This window comes from Parus major, chromosome 3, assembly GCF_001522545.3.
Source record: "Parus major isolate Abel chromosome 3, Parus_major1.1, whole genome shotgun sequence".
NCBI classification, from domain to species: Eukaryota; Metazoa; Chordata; class Aves; order Passeriformes; family Paridae; genus Parus; species Parus major.
The window spans coordinates 46543793-46567330 of NC_031770.1; the positions used below are offsets into that span (position 1 = coordinate 46543793).

General features: G+C 36.2%; 1 protein-coding gene across 3 annotated transcripts; it reads left to right on the forward strand.

Annotated features, from left to right (window-relative positions):
* The first annotated feature begins 1564 nt into the window (after window positions 1-1564).
* EXO1 (exonuclease 1) lies at window positions 1565-21073 on the forward strand. Of its 3 annotated transcripts, none has more exons than XM_015623075.3 (14): window positions 1566-2094; window positions 4390-4509; window positions 5391-5514; window positions 6273-6410; window positions 6630-6842; window positions 8186-8373; window positions 9219-9315; window positions 9902-10118; window positions 11021-11276; window positions 12811-12916; window positions 13076-13276; window positions 13779-13880; window positions 17080-17279; window positions 19095-21073. In XM_015623075.3, exons 1-14 carry the CDS (start codon window positions 1934-1936, stop codon window positions 19234-19236), a joined length of 2265 nt encoding a protein of 754 aa, XP_015478561.1. In that variant the 5' UTR covers window positions 1566-1933; the 3' UTR covers window positions 19237-21073. The 3 variants fall into 3 exon arrangements, with proteins under 3 accessions (XP_015478559.1, XP_015478561.1, XP_015478560.1); XM_015623074.3 differs by having other exon boundaries at window positions 1567-2094; window positions 13073-13276; XM_015623073.3 differs by having other exon boundaries at window positions 1565-2094; window positions 12811-13276.
* The last annotated feature ends 2465 nt before the right edge of the window (window positions 21074-23538 follow it).

A 23538-nucleotide genomic window follows, 5' to 3' on the forward strand; every position in this document is an offset into this window, starting at 1 on the left:
ATTGTCTACTCTGATTTCTGTTCTTCCCATGAGCACAGCAGTTTGATAGAAAAAGAAATGTCAGAAGTGACAGGATAACATATTCTTAAGAGAAGTGAACCTAATCCAAATGGAATCCTAACTGCAATTGGATTTAAAACTTGTAAAGTGTGTCATATATAGTCAGAATCACAGAGTGAAAAAAGAATTGTCAAAGCAGAATTCAATCAATATTTTCAACATTAAAACATCTTATGCTATTGTTATAGATACATATATTGTTGGCTTTTTCGCAAATATTAAAATGAATGTTATGTGTATAAGAATGGAAATTTTTGTTGTATTAATATAGTTTTCTTTATCTCTGTTATTGATGAAACTTAGAAATAGTGGTATAATACATATATGTTAAGCTATGACATAGCATTAAAACAAAAACTACTTTTGTCTGTATAACCCAAAGACTGAAAAATAAAGAGCTGGAGACTCTTTCTTTTTCCTTTTGTAAACTATCTTATCCAGATGAAGACAGCAGTGACCAGAACTCTGGGGAGAGGAATTTATTGCATTTCTGGTATCAGGGAATGTAAATCTCAATGGCGCCAAGAAGATTGATCTATTGGGAAGGGGGCAAGAGAAAAGTAAACAGAAGTACACCAACGATTCTAAGAAAAATGTAAGAATATGTATGAGAGTGTATGAGTATGTATGAGAATTTATGGATATTAGTAGGGTTCTGTTTTTAAGGGACAATCCTTTGTTAGTGAGGTGTGCTCTCTTGGCTGAATGCAGAGACACCCGGCCGTATTTGTATACTTTATTTTTTTCTCCTAATTGTTTTTTTTTATTAAACATTTAAATTCTGTAAAAATTATGTGAACCGAGTTTTTCACAGCAATCACTGTGGCCAAGTTATTTCTATGCATTTCTTAGCTGAGAAGTTGCAATTTAGATATACTCTTGCCAGAATGCATTGAATTTAAATTTTGCTGTGCCCTGTCTGGAAACATTGCTTTCTACACTGCTGACTGAGTCATCCATGTCATAAAGTATCTAAGAACTGTACAGGCTTCAAAATCACACGTAGAAAAATAAACTGCTGTCTGGTAGATATTGGCCTACATTTATTTCTTACTGCAATTTTTTTTTTATGCAAGCAAAGCTTTACGTTAAGTGACAAGAAAAATAACCTGTATCACTTAATTGCAACTTTGACCACCCGTTCTTTCATGAACCCCAGGGTCTCAGCGCTGCAACCACAACATCTGTGCTTCACTGATCCTTGGCAGTCAGTGACCCGTGCCAGCCCCTCCCCTTCCCTCTCTTCCCTCTGTTGGCTTCAGTCCCTTGTCCTGTTAAAACTCTGCGGGGCCTTTTGATTTCTGCCTGTTTAATGTTTATAAACGGCACGTTCCCGCCGCTGCCCGCGAGCCGCGCCGGCCGCACGCGGCCTGCGAAGAACGGACTCCGTCAGCAATGCTCCGTCCCACGGCGGCAGAGCGGGCCCCGCCCCCTCCCGCGCGGGGCACCATGGGAATCGTAGTCCCCGCGTGCGCGGGGCGGGGCTGCCGCGTTCGGCGCGCGCTGTTCGAAAGCCCCGGGGCTGAGCGGGGCTGGGCTGGAGGAGCTGCGGCTGCTCCAGCGAGGCGCGGGCAGGGGCCGAGTCTCCGCTTCCTTCCTTAGCCCCTCTCTCGGCCCCTCTCTCGGCCCCTCTCTCGGCCCCTCTCTCGGCCCTCTCCCCGGGCAGCACTGGCCCGTAACGAGGTACAGCCGCCGCCGCGTGGGGAGGCGGCCCCGAGCCGGGGTGCGTGGGGGCACCCGCAGGGGCTTCTCGTGGCCCTGCTCTGTGAGCTGACCTGACGGGCCTCGAGCGAAGATCACGACTGACGGTCGAGGGCACAAAGCACTCGGCTTTGTGTTCGCTCTTTTCTTTTTTTCCCCGTTCTGCGGCATCATGGGGATCCAGGGCCTGCTCCAGTTTATTAAGGAGGCTGCCGAGCCTTCCCACGTGAAGAAATACAAAGGGCTGACGGTAGCTGTGGACACCTACTGCTGGCTGCACAAAGGCGCCTACGCTTGTGCTGAGAAGCTGGCCCGAGGAGAGCCCACGGATTTGTAAGTCTTTCTTACGTTTGAGTCTCGGCCCTTTTACAAACTTAAGTTTTTTGTTAACTTGGTGTTTCTTGAACTAAAATCTTAAGTTACAGTAGTTTCGCTTCTTACTATTGCTTCTGAATTCTGAGTTGAACTCTTTAGAAATGGGAATAAATAAATAGCTTTACAGCTGTGCGAAATATAAATATTAAAGTATATGTTGGGGAAAACCTCTCAAAATATTTTTTGGTTAGAATACCCGAGGCTGTATCAGTTAGGTATTTTTTTTTCCTAGCATGTCTCACTCTCAACTGTAATCTCATTTCTCTGATGAATTTCTGTAGGTGCAAATCTTCAATTTCAAACTTAATATTATTTTAAGACACCGTTTTTGTAAGCAAAAGAGTTTGTAAATACAGCTGTGACAAAGGTTGTATTGACGCCAAGGAATTTTGAGAGATGTGTTGTGCTTTGAATAAGGTGTAAGTTTTTTTGCTTAAAATACTATGTTTTTAGTGAAAGTAGCTTTCCTAAAACACATTTAGACAGTTATATTTCTAGGGAAGGGAACGAACAAGAATTGTGGTCATATTTCAGATTCGGCTCCACACTTCAAATCAGGTTTGCATTTCTTACCAGTTTCTGGAAATGTGGGTTGAACTCTTGTTTAAGATTGGATATAGGTAAGGTTGGAAGGGACCACTGGTTGTCATCTCATGCAGGTTCCCTTAGAGCCCATTACTCAGGGTTGAGTCCACATAGCATTCAGATATCTCCAGAGAAGGAAGAGGCTCGAAAACCTCTCTGGCCAAGGTGTTTCAGTGCTTGGTCACTTGCACAGTAAGGAGGTTCTACTTCTATTCTGGTAGAATTCCTTGTTTTGGTTTCTGCCTGCTGCCCCTTGTCCTATTGCTTGGCACCACCCAGAGGACCTTGGATCCATCATATGTTTGATTGGAGTCAAGAGATAGTTGGTGCTTTGCAAATGGATTCAAATATTTACTGCTGCTTATGTTAATTTGAAGAATTGTGGAGTTTCAACCCTGCCTTGAAGGTAGTGGAGGTTCCTCAGAGTCCTGAGAATAGGACTTGCTTCAGTTGAAGAAAAAATGTCAGGAGAAATATTCATAGTCATTTGGAATGGTTGAATAAATGAGTACTTTTTACGGGCAAATCTTGTTTCCATGCAGATGTGATCCTAGACTGGCACCTTAACTATAGTGTAGAGTCCTTCCATACTTTAAAATTCATCTGTTCAAAGGTATTCTATAGCTACAGTGCTATTTGCTCCTGTCTTTCAAGAATCATTGTTATTTTTCAGTAGCTGCAAATCCAGTTTCTTCAGTGCTCATATCCTTGCATTCTAAATGCTTCTACATCTCACTCTCCTTCTCCCTTCCTGTGTTGATGAGGTTGTTCTTGCTGTTTTAAACACTGTCCTTAAAATAAGTAATTTTTTTTTTCTTTGAGCATCTCTGCAATGTGCTTACTTAGTGTTTACGACAGTTACTAGATTTTAGTTCTGTGCTGCTGATGAAATGATCTCGTACAGATCTGTAGAAATAACAGGTAAGAAGGTGAGAGGTCTGAGGGAATAAATAACATCTGGAACGCCCAACAAATATTTTTTCAAGGGATGGGCTTTGAAGGCAGTGGAGGGTTGCTTCCTGGGCCATATACCCTCTTCACTGTTTGTACAGAAGGGGAACTTTTCTGTCTTTTGGAATATTATCAGTGCTGTACCTGTATTTTTAGTATGGGAAGATAGGTTTGTATGTCTTGTCCATAGAATACATCCATTATCTAGAGAGAAGAGTGAGTGGATAGTTGTACAAGGAGAGATTAAATAACCCCCATCACTTCCAACTCTACAAAAGTGCATTTAGTCTGCCTTTCTGGGGAAAGATCATGTACTGTGCTTGTCTGCTTCCTGTTTCCCTGGCCATTATGAATTGAGTTGCTGGAAGTAAAAAGACAATCCGTGTTTTAACTGGTCAAGTTTTGTCAGTATTGAATCCTAATGTAGCAAAATCATCTGAATTCTTATTTCATTTTTTCTAGGAGAGAGGAGCAGTCAGCCCATTTCTGAACTGGGAGGTGGATTGTTTCTCTTGTTAAAAAAACCCAACCAAACTGCATTCAAGTGCTGTTAAATTTTTGTGATATAGGGGGACTATACAGCCTGTTATGGTTTTTGAACTATAGTTAGTCCTAAACTTACAGTTCTCATTTCCTGCAACTGGAAAATATGTAATAGACTTGTGGTTAACAATGAAGTTTATCTTTCTTTTCTTACTTTTGTTATTGTTGATACAGTTATGTAGCTTTCTGTATGAAACTTGTTCATATGCTGCTCTCATTTGGAATCAAACCAATTTTGGTATTTGATGGATGTACCCTACCTTCTAAGAAGGAAGTGGAAAAGGCACGACGAGAGTAAGTACTGAACTGTATTGATTTGCAAGTAAAGCAGTTCTATCACTACAGTAAAAATCAAAAACCCTCAAACTTCAGCTAGGAAGTAAGCTCTGGTGAACCCCCCTGCAATATAGTGTGATATTTTTAAATTTATGTCTAAAATCATAAAACTTCTTAGAGGTTTTATTCCAAAAATAGATATGCACTTCATAAATGAAAGCCATTTTATAGAGGAAGGAAGCAAACCTTTGAGCAGTAGTTCCTGTAATGTATTAGAGGCTTTTAGTTTACCCACGCTTGTGATCTCTGGACAAAAATATTTTTTTCCCTGTATAATTTTATTTAAAAATAACAACCCTTTCCCTATCTTTCTCTACAACTAAGAAGATAAACTTATTTCAAATTTGGATTCAGGTCCCTAGAAATGAAACTTTCTACTGAAGCTATGAGGATTTTTCAGTAGTGCTTGTTATTTATGAATTCTCATGAGACATGTGCTTTCTTCAGCATGAAGTGAACAATTTCTGATTTATGAAATTAAGTAAATTAGGTTTTCTGTCCTCTAAATCAATAAGTATCAGATACTCCCAACTCCCATTAAATCTATTTTACTGCAAGCTGAGTGGGTGCATTTCTTATTTTACACTGCTAATTTCAGTTCCTATTTGTCACAGTTTTCTGAGAAAATATTATCAATTTCAACATTCAAATCTATTTGTCCTTGTCAATGCAATGACCTAGTTATTCTTTAGTTTTAAAAAATTATTCAGTAGCTCAGATTTGGAAGGTGTGGCAATTTTCCCCCCTTTATTACCTGTCTCTCTTAGTCCTTTCTGCTGTTTGTTCTTTCAAGTGAAAAATAATCCGAGATTAGTGAATGTTTTTTGCCTGTCTTTTAGGAGACGTCAAGCCAGTCTTCTGAGAGGGAAACAATTGTTGCAGGAAGGGAGACTGTCAGAAGCTAGAGAATGTTTTGGGCGCAGTGTAAATATTACCCATGCTATGGCTCATGAAGTTATTAAAGTAAGTTGTCACCATTATTGATAATGCCAGTTTAAAAAAAATCTCTGCAATAGGTAGCATATCTTACCCTGCATTTTTGTGCCTACATCACTGCCTCTTCTATATAGACAAGTAGTCCCACCTGCTTAATCTCTAATTATCCTGCATATTACTGGATTCTTAGGCACAATTAACAAACTTGAAGATTAAGTTTATTATGCCCATTTGTATAAATAATAATGTGTCAAACAAAACACAGTGCTTCCTACCACTATGAACTGAATTTGATAACATCCGTTTTACTTTTGCAGCACAAAATAATCAGGTGTTTTTTTGCATTTTTGCCCTTGTCTAGTTTCTGAACATAGACTACAGGAAAGAAATTGGCTGATTAAAAATTGTTCTAGTAGTTTTTTGCTATACTTTGAATGCAATCATACGGTCTTTATCAAAAAAGTATTAATCTTACTCTAGTACTGTTCTCCTTTGTCCAGAATGTAACTTGCATGAGTTGGAAGCTGTCACCTGTGGTCAGATGCAGTGGCAACAGTGTTATAGGAAAGGTTGTTTTTGTAAACCAGTGTACATAGATCTGAAGTGCTTAAAAGTTGAGTTTTTAACTATGAAATACTGGACTCTTACTGGGGGCAGGATGAGTGTGTGATTAAAAGGGTCATGGTTTTGGCTTTCTAATGTAGAGGTTTTTATGCTTTCAGATCTCTTAAGGTAATTTCTGAAAATTAATGCAAAGTACTTGTATGCTTCTTGTTTATGTACAGGCTGCTCGTGCCCAGGGAGTTGATTGTATTGTTGCTCCTTATGAAGCTGATGCTCAGCTGGCTTATCTTAATAAGGTTGGCATAGTTCAAGCTATAATTACTGAAGACTCTGATCTTTTGGCTTTCGGATGTAAAAAGGTATGGAAGAAAATAGTAATAACCTTTACCTCTTGCTGATATTTGAAAAGCAGAGCTTGAAGTTGCCAAATATGTTTGATGTATGGGTTAACTCTTCTACAGCAAATGTGGGAAACAGAAGAGATGAGAATAGCACTTTGCCTCTCTTGTTTCCACAAAGTGCAGTGAACCATCTTACATGGGTGAAAATTATTGTTTTTACTTCCTCTTAATTTTCAGGTGTTTCTGAAAATTGACAAGTTTGGAAATGGACTAGAGATAGATCAAAGTCGGCTAGGAAACTGCAAGCAGCTTGGAAATGTATTTACAGAAGAGAAATTCCGTTACATGTGTATTCTTTCTGGTTGTGACTACCTCCCTTCAATTCATGGAATTGGGTTAGCTAAAGCATGCAAGTTACTAAAATTAGCCAACAATCCAGATATTATAAAGGTAAACTCAGTTTTGCTTTGTGTTTTGTTTTTTGGGAGCCTATATCAGTATATATGAAATTTAACACCAAATTGAAAATATGAAGGGTGCTTGACTTCCTCCATTTTAAGGAGGATACTAAAAAGTATTTTTTATCTGTGCTTAAAAAAGATGCTGAACTTAACCTAAGTATTGAAGCTGTTATATATTAATAAGAAATATACTAAAGTGAACTTAGGTAAAGATTTGTTTTAACCCTTTGAGGGTATATTCTGTTTGAGAAAGGGAAGGGGAAACTTAATCTTTTGTAAGACTTTGATGGGGTTTTTTTTCCGCTAATTATTGCTTTCTTCTACTTCTGCGGATTAGTTATTAGAACTTCTCAATGAACTTTTGTATGAGGACAGATTTATCTGTGTGGGGGAGGGATAGAGATAAGAAATCTTATTTAATGACATACATATGGATGTGGACATTTCTATGTTTCTTTAAAAACAGTATTGAAGAAAATTGTGATATGATACAAAACAAATTAATATAGGGTTGGTTTTTTTTTTCTTGTCCATTGTATGAAATTATATCTCGTATTAGGAGACAGAGAGGCTAAGAGGATGGGAATAACTTTTTATGTGTGGGTTGTAAGGGAGTAGGGAGGTTAAGAGCTAATAAAAAGAATACTTCATGGGACTGTCCTGGAGGCAGGTAAATCTAATGCAGAAAAGCATTTTAGTATGCAGTTTAATTAACTTAGTTTGTTATCTTCTTTCTTATATTACTTGTGTGTTTTAGTGTATTTTATTTTTTTCTCTCATAGAGAACTGTTATTTTTAATTTTAAAATGTTTTGTATCGTATAGAGCAGACATCAAAGCAACTGGTTTGGCTTTTGAGGAAGTTAAAGGGGAACTTTGAATTTTCCCATGTAAATCATTATTTGCTTTAATGTATCTCTGAGAAAAATTCCAGGGTTTGTTCTGGTTAGTTTTGATTTTGGTTTTCCATTATAAAAACACCCATATATTGTTTATAGGTCCTGGTAATATGAATGATAAAAATTTGATGTGCAGTAGTTTAAGTAAATGCACCTTAAGGAGATGATCTGTTTTTCTGATCATATTTTGTACTGATTTATTTATTAAAGAAGGAGATAAAATTGACTTGTGTTATTTATGTAATTGTAGATGATTTGAGTAGGAAAATGAGATACAATTTTCTTTCCTTCCCCTATTTAAATTGAATCTGCTTGTTGCAGTTGGACACTCATTCTACATTTAATTACAAGCAAAGATAATTAATAATTGAAATGTATTTACCTTTCACGTGACCTGTTAAAATGAAACAGTTGAGTAATTTCTTTTTTGACAGGTTATTAAGAAAATGGGGCAGTACTTGAAGATGAATATAACAGTATCAGAAGAATACATACAGGGTTTTACCAGAGCTAATAATACATTCCTGTATCAGTTAGTTTTTGATCCTGTCAACAGAAAATTAGTTCCTCTGAATGCATATGGAGATGATGTTGATCCAGAAACACTAACTTACGCAGGACGGTATCCTTTGTGTTGAAACAGCAAAATGGGGAAATAAGGGTGAGCTGATGTGGTATCTTACAACTTTCATTACATCTGTGATGTACTTACATTTTTTTTGTTGTTGCATCCCTGCTTTTGACTAAAGTCTGGCTTTTCTGCAGTCAAAAACTTTCATGGGGGTTTTCTTCTTCTCTCCTTTGCTCTGGTTTTAATAATTTTTTTTAAAAGTGCAGGGAGTAACTAAATGACCTGTTATTGATACGTAGTTTTAGGTAGAAATTATTGATATGGTTGTTTTCTTTAGACAACAAATTTTTAAATACAGTCTAAATATAAACTAACTGCTTTATTACTGTCTTGAATTTCGGCCTGTCTTTTGTTATAATCTCTTCTAGTTTAATTCTTGCAATTTGTGCTCAACTCAGTCTCTAATCTTAGCATTTCCTGTTTTACCAGATCCCCCTTTGTATAGAAAAAGTAGCATTTTGCCACATCTGTGTGATATAAATTTCAATGTGGAAGATTAGGAAAATGAAGGAAGAGAGGGGAGTGTTAAAGTAGTTATTAGCTTTGTATGTTCAAGCCATCTAATCTCTGGCATGTGCAGAAATTAGGAAGGAATAAGGTACTGCTTCTCCTGCTGATAATTGAAGGATTTAATTTTGACTTTCATGATTTGTAGATCTGTTACAATTACTGTTAGATCAGAATAAGCCAGGAGTAATAGTATTAATCCTTTGGGTTAATAGTCTAGCCATGCTTTTTAGCTGGAAAAGGGGAAAGTGGCTGTTCTAACTTTCATGGTACAGTTGTTGAAATATAATGTAATATTCAGATATTTTCCCTTACTATGATGGGAACAGACATGTTGGTGATGATACTGCTTTTCAAATTGCTATTGGCAATATTGATATCAATACAATGGAACAAATTGATAATTATAACCCTGACATGGCACAGGTAATGTCTTTGTTATGAAGTTAGATATTAAGAATATGATGTGAGTCTGAATGTTAATGGGAAAATGTGATTGAATGTTATCCTCAAATTAATTGTCAGTGAAAGCTATTCTGGTATTACAGAATATGTGTGCTCCTACACACATAATTCTCACTCTTTTTAAAGGTGAAGTTTTATTTTTCATGGTATTTGACTTTAATATCTGTTTTACTTTCAGACTTTTTTGGTAAGTCATTAAATCTATTTACAGAGGTAACTGGTTTAAAGAGAAAATTCTTAAAGAGCTTTGGATTTCTTCCAAGAATAATCCAGAATTGTTTCCTGAATATAAATAAATTTTTAAACTTTAAATTTGGGCTGAGATGAGCAGTTAGTTACTTGTGCCATACTGAAATGAAGACATCATGAGAGCACAACAAAAAATATGAAAAGCATGAGAACTGTGGGAACAAAAGAAGGGTTTATGGAGAGTATGTCACTAGATGTACAAATGTCAACATTTCCTTCCATGTATGATAAGTCAGGAAATCAGATATAGAAGGCAAGATTATAAACCTATGTCTTGGCTTTTAACTGTTTTTTGTAGCCTGTGCAGCAGAGAAGCTGTGGCTGGAATGACCGACGTGATAATCATGTCAATAGCATTTGGAACAGAGAATACAAGTTTGGCCCCGCTGAAGATCCTGCTCCTCCTAAAATGTGTTTCCCAGAGAAACCAATAACCAAAGGCATGGAGAAAATAATCAGTGTTAAAGGACTAAAGCTTGCAGGCAAAGAGCTCTTGGCAAAAAGGCCGAGGAGTGGTATGTTTATGAAATAAGTATATGAATGAGGCTGGGGGTAAAAAAAAAAGATTTTATGTTTTACTTTATGGTATGAGGCTTCAGAGGTTTAACTCTTAAATTATTGTCTGTATTCTCTTTTCAACAAGCTACAAGACTAACAAGCCATAATATTAAAACCTAGATAATGATTGAGGGTGACAGCAAACTTTCAACAGGACTTGATTTTAACTTTCTTTGGTTTGCTATAAAACCCTGGTGGTTTCAATTTCAAGTTATGTTTAATACAATCTGTATTTGGAAATAGTTTTGATTTTAATTTCTATCTTAAAATGGCTTGTGAAGAAATTAAAACAGTCTGTTTTTGCATTGATATTAGGCCAGACAGAAAACATAAAGAATGTTTTCTATACTCAGACTGTGCTACCTCTATCCCCTGTATAGATACTCTGTATGCCAACCTTTTCACTTTCTCTAGTGCATCTGTGATATCTCGTCTTCATATGAGTTATATGTGCTCAGATAAACTGTGGGCTTGTAATAGAAGAGGCACTTTTTTCTTCCTATTGTCCTTTATATGTTAAGTGTTTTCCTTTGCTTTCTGATTATACTGCTGGGGCTTTACTTTTTTCCTTTGTTACTCCTTTTCCCTCGCTTATTAAAGTCTGTAGGTAGTTTAGCAACCTGCCTTTAAATCAAATGTAATTTCATTGTAGTTGTTCTGCCTTCACTCCATCTACCTTTTCACTGAGTTATTTTTAAGGCTATGTACTAGAAAGCAATGGTGTTAAAGACATCTAAACTCTAGTGTCAGACCTTACTAATATTTTTAAGCCTGTGAGAGTAAATATGTAATGTCTAGTTAACTCAAAATTGGTTAATTGTAGAATGTGCTTCTACAGTGATGCTTAAATTGTCCTTAGATTCAGAAGAAATATCAGATGGAGACCTGTTGATGCAATATTCATTTTCAAAAACAAAAAGAATCAAGAAGGAGAATGATAATGATGGTCAAGCACAAAAGAATGTGTCAGCAATGAAAAGCCTTGATTCTCCAGGAATTTCCATCACTCAAGACAGCTCTAACTCTGTACCCAGAGTTAGAAATAAATTTGCTTCCTTTTTACAAAAGAAAAGCAAAGAGAAGGATGCTGTAATTGTTCCAGGAACAAGAAGCAGGTATGTCACATGTTTTCATAAGTAGCAGAATATTATTTGCTGTCCTGGTTGTTAAAATAGTCTGAATACTGAAAATAGGAAAAATGCTACCTCAAACAATTTATGCGACTGTACTGCATCTCAGCTAAGATGGTGGATCCTTTGTGCTAGGCATGCTATCTATTTGTGAGATAGATAATGTTCATTTTTTACTGCAGAAGTGAAGGCTGAGACTATTCATAGAATCATAGACTGGTTTGGTTTGGAGGGGACCTTAAAATCATCTTGTTCCAATTCCCCTGATATTGTCAGGATGCCTTTCACTAGACCAGGCTGCTCAGAGATCCATCCAACTTGATCTTGAGCACTTCCAGGCATGGGGCATCTGCAGCTTCTCTGGGCAACTTGTTCCAGTGCACCACACTCACATTCACCACACAGTGAAGAATTTCTTTCCAATACATAATTTCAACCTCCTTCAACTTAAGATCATACCCTCTTGTGTTGTTACTACATACCCTTATGAAAGCTGGTCCCTTTCCAGCTCTCCTGCAGCCTTCCCTGTAGCTATTGCAAGTGCTATAAGGTCTTGCTGGAGCCTGTTATTCTCTAGGCTGAACAGCCCTGACTTTCTCAACCTGTTTTTGTAGGAGAGGTGCTCCAGCTCTGTGATCAATTTAGTGGCTCTCAAGAAAATATTTGAAACCTCTGGGTATCAAAATTAATTAGGAATTGGCTTGGGGTTTTTTTCAGGTAAAGGACATGTGGCATATCTCAAAAAAACCCCAAAAGTAACTATTTTGTGGCAAATACATAAGCAATTAATGAATACATGAAGTTAAGTTGACAGGTTTTTTTTTGTTTGTTTCAGTAAAGCTAAACCTGGTCATACTCTATGACAAATACCTGTCCTTATCCCATCTCATTCAGCTGACACTGCTGATCTCTGCAGCAGCACTTTGAGAGCAGAGACTTTGTTAGTTTTTTTGAGTTTTTTTATTTAGTCACATTTGGCCACAACTACTTGGATTTGTTTTACAAAACATTATCATAGTTAAGTCTACTATTAAATAGTCCGAGTATTTTTGAGCAGTGCAATTTTATAGAGCAGTAATACGTTAGTTTTAAAGCACACCTTTCTGAGCTGAAAATTTTTGAAAGGTTTTTTATTGCATCAAAAATTAAGTTGTCTCTGATGATGGGTTCTTGCCTAAATATGTGCTCAGTATGCTCAGGAGCTGCTGCTATAGCATAGAAAAAAAATAGTAAGGTTCTGATTTCCTTGATAAGTGGTACTGAACTATTTCACTGCTAGCTTTATCATCATTAATTAATATGTTCTTAAATTTTGTAGGATTTCTAGATCTTTCTCTTTCAGGTGAAGAATCACCTTAGTATTTTAGTCAAAGAATGCCATTGCCAAAATAATTTGTCTGCAAGCATACCTTGAAAATAAAATTGATGTATCGAGACAATGATTGGCAATGACATACTCATTTACATAACTTCATCGTTTTCTTCCCCCTTGCCTTCACCTTTTGTTTTTCTTTTTTAGGTTTTTCTGCAATGATGCAGTTATGTTTGACAGTACAGCAAAGAAGGAAGATGGTGATCTAACTCAAGATGCTGAGCAGGATTGCCAGAAACAGGAAGTAAAACAGGTAGCTGAAGATGTTTCTAGGTTTTCAGAAACTGAAAAATCATCACGGACTGTGTCAGCATCTCCTGGAGAAATGCAGAAAAGTTATTTCAAGTGGTTTAGCAGCCTCAAAAGTAACTCAGGAAATCTTGGTCCATCTCATGTTGTGTTTTCACAGCAGTTTTACCAACAGAGAAGCAACTGCACTGTATCCCAGGAAGATCAGATTAATGGGGCAATGTGTGATGAATCAGAGGAAGAGTCCACCCCCTTAATAGAACTGGAACAGTCATCGCAGTCTGATGGGTCTTGTGAGCCATCAGAATGCAGTTTGGAGTCTTCAGAAATCCTACAAGTGTCCAAAAACAGCTCAGGTGAAAAGGTAAGAAAATTAGACATGGTTTCAGCATTTCTTTTCACTTTAAATTATGAAGAAAATTACGCAGTGAGGTCTCCTTTCCAGAGTGGTGCCCTACAGATGATGTAGCTTGTGCGAATAAAACTTGTCTCTAAATAGAATCACAGAATGATCATATTCTTGTCAATGCTTAACATAATTATACAGAATGGATTGACATACTAGCTTAAATAAAATATGTTCTCTGGTTTTAGTTTGTCAAGAGTCTTTCTGTTGCTATCACTGCAGTGTCTCATAAAAACTCCTGGTTCTTCACCTTTTGTTCTCTGTTTTTAGTCCCTGAAGTGGTTTTGGAAGTGTATGCATGCCTTTGTAGTGTTGCTTGCTAAAAGCCCAGGTCTTTGTATGAGTTCTTAAAACTGCTGAAAACATAGTACCTTAAAGTATGTACGTGTAGATATGAAAACATATATTGTGTTTACAAAAAGGCAACCTGTTTTAAACCCAGATCAATTTTCTCTTGAAGGAATCTGATTCCAGTTCAAAACTAAATGATGGTCGATGTTCTCTGTCTCTGCTATTTTCTGCTGCTCAAACTAACAAAAAAAGTACAATCATAAAGACCAAGGTAAGAATTCTTTTAACTTTGAGCTTTACTAAACTCTGAAAATCAGTTTCTACTAGTTCATTTTAGAACTTGTAATGGAAGACTTAAGCAATGCAAATGTTGGCAAGACAAAGATATATTCTTGTTCATCTATCCTGGAAGCTGGGGTTTGAAATATAACCACCTATGTTTAAAAACAGAGTTGCAACTTGTTTGGGGATTCTAAACACTTTAATGTAAAGTAAGCCAAGGTAAGGCAAGAAAACTCACTTAAGGTTTTATGATATAAATTGCAGTAATGTTCACAGTCCAGCTATAGTCACAAATTACAACTGTAATTTGACTTCTCTGTGTTTGGATGTCTAGGAATAAACTTATGTTCCTTGTCTTTGGAACATTTCTAAGAGCTTAATATATTTGACTAGTTGATAAAATCTTCTAAGACTTTAACAGCTCTGACTCTTTAGGTGTTGTCTTAAGAAGTGGCCAGAAGATAGATAAGTAAGAGACAGATGTTTTCATCCTTCTATGTATACCCCCGATTAAGTTTTCTTGTAGACAGACCAAAAATCACAAGCTTCTCTCTGCCACACTAAGAGTATTGTGTGCTTTGTAAAATAGTGGCATCTTGTGGTTATTGTTAGGAACTTATTTGTTAAGGAGAAATTGACATTTGTATGTTGGAACATTTACATTTTTCCTGTTTTTCCTCAGCTAGACTGAGCAAGGAAATTGTCCTGGCATTCAGAATTTTTATTACTTTGGTTTTAAGGCTGTGTTTAATATGTTTTACATTATTTTGCTCATCATAGAAGGTATACTGGGAGAATGAATGTATTAAATATTGATGGATCACATTATGGAAGTACTGATGTAATATAAGCATCCCATAAAAACAAAATTTCAGCATGCTTGGAGCCCTTCAGAAAACAAAAACTGCTGAAAATCTGTGAGGACAATAGTGTTAGTTTAAAGAAAGTGGCTAGTAGGAGGATTTCTACCACTTATTTCCATGGCCATGGATTCTCTGTTCTTCCTCTATGTGCTGGTAATAGTAATTATAAAGAATTACATCAGAAAACTGTCTTGGTCAAAAAGTAACAACAACCAAAAGGTCAGTCATATTGTAACTTGGGCCCACTCAGAGTCTTGGACTCCTGTGAGTTGTAGCACCAGTAAGACCATAGGAGAGGGAAGGCAGAGATAAGGAGCATCATTTTTGGCTCATTTTTCCTTTAGAATTTATTAAAATCTTGTTAGGAAGTTTATTAGGATCCTGCAAGTGTAAAACAAGGAAAGTGTTTGCTGGTGTTAAATACAGTAGAAGATAGATACCAAAGGGGAAAATGAGTTCCAGATTTAGGGAAGAAGCAATCACATAATGCGTAATTTATTCTGAATTTGCTAAGATGAATATCAGCTATGTAGATTTACTAAGAGGAATTTAATAGCTGGGGGAGGCAATCTGAAAAATTTGTCAGCTCTAATTGTGGTTCCAATCCAAAATGTGAAGTGCTACCTACTCAATTCTAATATCAAAACTAGTAGAAGCTTTTTACTAACAAACGCCTGTGTGATACCAAGCTCCCTAAGACCTCAAGTTTTTTTTTTGTGATACTATTCCAGCTGTGGTTTTTACTGCTAATTATTTTTCACAATTGCTGTGAGCTCAGTGAAGAGCTTAATACTGATAATAGAAAAGAGAATTCTTCTCTGGCTTTAAATTTCTTGGTATGTGTTCACCATGCAGCTTTGCCTACTTTTGAGTTAGCTAACTTAACTTATAAGTTAACTTATAACTCTGACCTAATTCAGTACTACAGGGATACATAGGATTTGGGTGCCTTCACATGCTGCAAAAAGACTGAGGTGATAGGTAAGTGAAATACTCTGAAGCAGGCAGTTTAAAGATTTTATTTTGTTGTTCTAGTATTCTTGCTCCAATTTTTAGCTTACAGTCTAAACATTTTTTCCCTCTTGGAATACCAAGACCTGCTTAATAATTTAGGTAGAAACAATGTCATTTCAGTAACAGAATCTGAGAATCATTAAGGTTGGAAAAGACCTTTGCAGTCAGGTCTAGCTGTCAGCCCAGCACTAGCATGTACATCATTGAACTGTATCCTGAAGTGCTGTACCTACACAATTTTTGAACACTTTTAGGAACTGTGGTCCTGCCACTTCTCTGGGCAGCCTATTCCAATGCTTTACAAACCTTTGCAGGAAGAAATTTTTTCCTAATATCCAATCTAAACCTTCCCTGGTGCAGCTTGGGGCCATTTCCTCATGTCCTATTACTAGTTGCCTGGAAGAAGTGGCCAGCCCCCACCTGGCTACACCCTCCATTCCGGCAAGAAAGAGAGTGGTAAGGTCACCCCTGAGCCTCATTTTCTCCAAGCTAAACACCCTCATCTCCTTCAGCTGCTCCTCCTAGCACTTGTGCTCCAGACCCTTCACCAGCTCCATTGTCTGTCTCTGGACTCATTCCAGTGCCTCAGTGACTTTCTTGAAGATAGGGACCAAAACTGAACACAGTATTTGAGGGGCAAAAAAATTTGTAAAAAATGTGTGTGGTGGGGGGATGGCAAAATGCCATGATGTTTCAGAAAGAACTAAGCTATGAATTCTCCTTGAAGAAAAGGATGCTGGGATGTTCCAACTTAAGTCTGGTTGCATTTAAGAGAGAGAGATTCTGGCCAAGCACAGCTTTTCTGAACTCCTGGTACAGAAGCTGGATAAGAAGGTCCAGCTATAGAGGTCTGATGGTCCTTGGGGTCATTGTACTGTTACTTGTGCTCTGGCTTATGGTTTCATCTTCATGAAATCCGAGTGTCACAGGGAATGATACCAAATAATTGTTTCACTTAAAATTCTAAAAGATGGCATTACATGAGAGCACAACAAATAGTCTTCAAACAGAGAAAAATAAAATATTCGGTAGATTTTAAAAACTGCATTCAAAAGAAACGAGTATTTACATCCTTAATATGAAGACTTACGGAAGTTGGTTTGCCAGTTCTTACAGCTGTAGTCTATCTTGTGCTTTAGATGCTATTTTTCAGATTATAGACTATCTAAATATACTTTGTTGTGGCATTTCAGATTGCATTATCTCAACACAATGTAAAGTGCTTTTTTTACTAAAAGCTTTGCAGCATAGTATCTGTTGCTTGCAGGTTGTCATTTTAACCATGTGTATTGCAATATTAAAATCCCACAGGTTCCTGGATTACGTAAATCCAGTAATATGAAGTCACATATGGTAACAAAGCTCAAGCCATTGATACCAGCTAAAGTAAGTGGATTAAGCAGGAAACTGTCACCTGTGCAGAAGAGAAAGGACTGTGATACTGAAAATAAGCTGGGGCTGCAATCAGTGAAATCAATTGGTGACCTCTGGAAAAGCTTCCAATTTAAAAGGTGAGTTGCTTTAACCCCTTTACTTAATACACTGTGTGTTTTTTCACAAAGAAACAATTTTCAAAGCAGCTCTACACATGTTCTCCATACAATTCAATAAGGATAACAGTGCAAGATTAGATATTTTCTACGTACAATTTATAAGTTCCTAAGCCTGATGTAAACATGAAGCATGTTTTTTGGTAAATACGTTTTTATAGTTACTTTTTCCCTTCTAACAAGGAAAAACTCTCGGCTAAAATTGACTTACTGCATTTTACTGATAATTACATTTAGTTTACCATAATTGATATGAAAATCATTGCCATTGTTTGCCATCAAACACCAAAAATCATTTCTTGACCTGAATGCAAAAGCTGCATTAAAGTTGCTAAATTTAATTGACTACAGGACTGCTTCTGTTTAACTATGTCACTCACATTTGGAAATGGCTGATTGTCAGAAGTGTTCTGCTTTCAAGATGTCAGTAAATTGATGGACTATTTCTGTTAGCTGGAGTATCTGGTTACAAGAGACATTTTTGCACACTATAAAATGCTGTTGCTTTTCTTTGTGGAGATGCCTAACTTGAAGTTTCTGCAAATAGCTTCAAGGTTTGAATTTGAAGGGCAATGATAATTTTAAAAAGTAAAGCAGAGCCTGAATGTAGGTATTCTAACTTACGCTATCTCTATGGGCTCAGGTAAAAATTCCTGGTGGCAAAGTTTTCCCAGTTTTAAGTAGCAATCTCAACTTTGAGTAAATAAGTCTTATGTAAATAAAATTATTTTCACTAACTTGAAATCAAATGTGAGTAGGACAAAAGGATTCTTTGCACTGAGTAGTAAATGTTGATATTGCTGAGCGTGTGTTAATTCAGATGAATGTATTTTAGTAAGTTTGGGCCTTAGGGGAGGTTATTGTAAACATACAACTGATTTCTCTTTAAAAAATATGACTTATGGTATTTACATTTTTACAAATCTTACTTTTTATTATCCTCCTTATGGGTTGTAAGAATGGCTGACAGTTTCAAGGAGGACATGAAAGTGTTTGTGTATTTATTGCTTGACCTCTATTTGGGAATGTCTGACCAGTGTTGCTCACAGGGAGAAAATTCATATATTTGGATTTATCAGAATACAAGCATTCAGAGCACTGTGAGCCTAGGTGGCACTCTCTGCTGATGGTTGCAAGACTTTGCTCCCACCATGCACATTTTATCCATCCAGTTTTGGTTGGTTTGTGACCTCTGGGTGTTTATACTGGAGATATATATTTTTCTATTACTTCTACATAAGAAATAGTTTATTAGCTTTTAGGGGATTTTTTTCTCAACACATTTCACAAATTGGGTTTTTTACTGCTAGAACTCACTTAACTTTTTTCTTCCAGATTTTAAGATGTTTCTAAATTAGCCTTATGTTTTAACAATTACATTACCTCATGGCAAATAAATCATGTGGGACACTAATCTGTTCTGTGTTAATGTCAAGGCTCACAGGAGATAGATATACAGCTACACTTATTCAGAAAACTTAAATGTTAAGGAGCCATGTACAACCCAAAGTAGGATGAGGTACATACAGTCTTTCATAAATAAAGCTAACAGCTATCATTCTGTCACTTTCAGTGAAGTTGTTCAGTTGTACTGAAATTAAAATTAAAACTTTGCATCAGAAATTTTTAGTTTGTACTTATTCAAAGGTGGAATGGGTAGGTGAGGGGTCTTGCTTTGTTTTAACTTGTATATTCTTACTGGCCTGTGGTTAGAAACACAAAATATCATAACATTCTTTGGTTTTGTTTTGTCTTTGTTGGGTTTTTTTTGTGCAGGGAGTATGAAAAACTTCCTTCTTGTAGAAAGTCAGATCCTTTGTCTCCAATCAAAGATAATATACAGCTCACTCCAGAAACAGAAGAAGAAATTTTTAATCGTCTGGAATGTAGTCATGTTCAGAGAGCTATATTCCAATGAACTGCGTGCTCTTCATAATTGGATGGATTTTTAATCATTGTCAAAATTTACCTTTTGGATATTACATCAAAAAGAGGCTTTGAAAACCAGCAATGTACTTTAGTCTGACTAGTGATTTGTCATCTCTTTTATGAAGGTGTGAATTGAAAGGTACAGTTCTACACCAACTGGAATAAAATATTTCAGACTCCTCTGTTCTCTTATTCAAAGTCCCCATTTTTCTCCAAACACTTTGAGTTGCCCCCTGGGCATTTTATGTAGGTCTCACATACAATCCAAGTTTCTGAAAGAGCAGCAGTACAAGTTTTTGTCTTAATTTGTAATAATTAATAATTTTTTGCCTCTTTCTTTTTTCCTTTTGAGGCTAATCTGGCTTCAGTACAAGTATAAAACTGCTGTTAAGTGTGCACAACAGTCTGCAGCATACTTCCAGCACTCTGCTAACTATTTCTTTTCCCTATAAGGTAAGAGTTGCTCTCTCAACAGTTAGCTTTCTGTTTGATTCAGTTGTGTTGGTGGTGGTAACAACTTGGGGTCTGCAGAAAGGAGTATCACAAATATCTGGTCCCCAAATTCTCACATGAATAGAATGTTATAAAAAAAAAAAAAGTACTCTTCTGTCTAACCTGTCTGTTTCATATTTATATTCTTCTCCAACAACAGACACCCAAAATGCCAGTCCTCAGTGGTAGGGTTACAAAATAGCATTGTCATCACAACAGGCCAAGCTTCAGTGTTCAACTAAAAGAATGCAGGAGACTAGAGTCCTTGCTGTGTTTGAGTCAATTACCATGAAATAGTATGATGGGATTTCAGATTTCTACCTTGCCAATCAGGATTTGAGTCAGTGTAAAGGTATGTTTGAAACTTTTCTGTTTTTAGGAATGGATAGTATTTCTGCGGCAAATGAAGGTACAAAAAAGATCTTAATATTTATTTTCCATTCCTGAGATTAATACTTTCACTCAGCCTTTGAGGTTTTTGCAAGAGTTTCAAGTTTGAAATTACCTGTGAGAGGCAGAGGCTTTTAGGTTGCAATGTACTTCTTTTTTCTAAGAGAATTTCCGTCTATTAAACTAGATGAAACTAAAGTGACCAGCTGAATTAAATTACAAAGAAGCTGCTTAAAAGAATGTTATACATACATTTGTGGGATCAGCCCTCTTTTTTTCTACTTGTGTGTTGAAGGTGTGCATACAAGGAATTGAAGCAATGATGCTCTAGGACAGGCTTTCTCTCATTCACTAGAAAATCCCTACAGCTGAAAAGCAGGATTTTTAGTGTTGATCTTCAGTGAGAATTATTTCAGGTATGATGTTACAAATGTAGGCCAAGGATAAATGTGTTTCCAGTCATAGAACAATCACCTAGGATAAATTTTTATGTGTTCCTACAAATATAATAAAAATGACAGATTGAGTCTTTGAAGGGAAAACATAAAAACACTTTATTTTCATCCATTGCTTATTTATTGGCGTGGGAGTTGCAAGATTATTTTGTACAGTGCATTCTTGTCTTTTTCCTGCCTTTTCAATCAAAGGGCCAGTTGTTCCTGCTTTAGTGGATCATCGTAAGAGACACACTACTTGGTTTTGTACTATGAAGGACAGGTGATTTTAAGGGCTCTTATCTTATGTGCAAGCTACATTGTTCTTAAAGCAGATTTCTTAAAAATATTTCAGTTTAGTTCCCAATTTGTGTTTTGGAGGTCTTGGGTACTGATTTCACACTACAGAGGATTCTTCTCAGAAATAGAGGCATCTGATACATTGCATGTAAATTACATTACATGTGTTACATTACCTGTGTAAGCATAAATAGTATTTTATACTTTTAATGTGGAGTTATTGTGTTGGTGTTTGCTCTGTGGGAAGGTACAATAATATAAATACAAATGAATTGGTGTAAGACATTATCCCTGAGTTTAATAGGGTAGGGTAATATTCCATAGTAAAAATTATTAAGTATCATAATGGGATAAATTATTACAGGTTATGATGGCCTGGGGAGGAAAAAATATAAGACAAGGGGAAAAAAAACATGGAGGAAGGAGAGTTTGGTGATCTTAAAAAAGCAGGCATATAAAAGTATGGTAGTTATGAAACAGGAAGAGAGTAGGAGGAATTGAAAGCAAATGGCAAGCAGAGGCATAACTTGTATATTGCTTGCTTTATAATCTCATATAAATTACTAAATATACCTTTTTAATGTTTATAACTAATATTTCTAATTTTATCAACAGGACTTCAGAGTATTCTTACAAAAGGGATGACATTGCTCTACCATATTAAAAGAGTGAATCTGATTAGACCACCATTAGTAAATTTAGTTTTTCTGGGCCAAACTTCACTTTTGAAAGCAAACTTCACTTTTGAAATTCCTTCATCAAAATTCTCATATGACCTATAAATATTAAATATCACAGATAATTATTGTGAGAGTGTGATCATCCAAATCCAGTCATGGTTTTGAAACTATAGGTGACTTGACCAAATTCAACTGAGTATTTCTGCTTAAATCTTTTTATTCCTTCTCACACAAAACAATACAGTAGTTAGTCATTTTTATGAATGCATGTTTTTAAGGTCAATTAGCAGCTATTAGCATCCTTTTTTTAACAATTAGCTAATTCTGTCAAATTAAATACAATTTTACATATTTTATCTCACCATTTTTTTCTCCAATGAAGACCATTTTCAATTAGATAATGCTAACTTTAGTGTATTCAAACCATTTGCATTAGCAAACACAATGACCTTCAATTTTCACCTGAATTACAGTGGACATTTTTTTAAGGTTCTAGGTAGAACTAAATAACGTAAGTATTGACTTATAAATAATTAATAGTTTAAATACAGAGAACACTGACTTCTGAGATGATAGTTGCTAAATACAAAAAAAAACATTGAACATTTTTGGTGGGTTTTTGTTTTAGCAGGTTTTGTTGTTGTTTGGTTTTTTAATAACGTAAATTGCTAAGCAAAGTAGAGTTCAGTTAATGGTCTAAAATTTGATCAAAAGTAAACTGGGTTGTCCTGTGTCCAATATTTTATGTATGTTCAGAGGCTTAAATGAGCTAATATTTGTATTGGCTTAGAAGTCTACTTCTTAGAGGTCAGTCACAGTGAGAAAATCCATCTTCTCACTAAACTATAAAAATTATACAGTTTTGAAGGCTTCTGTGGTTTGTCTTGTTATTCTTGGTTTCCTGTGTCTGGCATGCAAATTTTGCCAATGCCAGAATCCTGAAGTGATATCTGTTGGACAAATTTCTGTCTGACAATAAAGACCAAGAGACTTTGTCAGTTTCCTCCATGTTAATGTGGATTTTACCCACTTTGATTTCACAACATTGCTGGCTTCAGGCATGCAAGAACATTATGCTCCTATGTTCTGGTCAGTATTTTTAAGTCAAATTTCAGCTGGCTTTGAAGAAGAAAAAATAAAAGCATACCTACTGGCAGTGCTTAGCTGAATAAATACCAACTATATATGAATATCACTGTATTTGTACTAATGCATCTTTTGCATATCCTCAGGTTTCTTTTTTAAACAGTTCTTCAAAACACATAAAAGCTTTGCATAACCGATAAGTTATAGTAGTCAAAGTGTAGTTTTGAGGTAGGTTGGTTTTTGTTTTTTTTTTTGGCTGCCATTATGCTTGTTCCTCAGCAACAAACAACATGAAAGGCTTCTCTTCTTTGGCCTACCCTGTATTTTGATTTCTTTATATATTAAACCCTCAAAATGCCTTCTGCTTTTTAACCAGCAGTGGCAAGTGGAGAGAAAGATTTTGTGCATTTTCTGGAAAAGTTACAATAGTCTGCAGTAGCAATTTCCCCAAAATTAGTGATTGTTTGATCTGTTTTCAAAACAGTCCACTGAAGATTTCTGTAATTTCCCAGGTTATTATTCTAATCTTATTTACTCAACCTTGAAGCTAGTTCACTGACGTCATTATTTGTCTTCAAGGGAACACTGATTACTGAACTTTACAGCTGTGAATTTCTGTTTTCATTCCCTCTTTTAAGTTTTGTAGTGATGGCATGAAAGTGGAACAGTAATTTAAAATATATTTATTTTACCTATTCTTCTCCATAGCAAAGGATAATATTTGATGTGCAGCCCCCACTTTTATTTTCCCAAGCAAAGTTACACAGCTGTAATATAAAGCTGTACTAAGAGACTGTGAGACTAGATGCCTGGGAAAGTTGTGTTTTACCTGAGACTCACTGACTTCTGTGGATCAACACAGGTGTTTAAAAACACCAGCCCAACTTGCTGAATTTGTTTCGTGTTTGC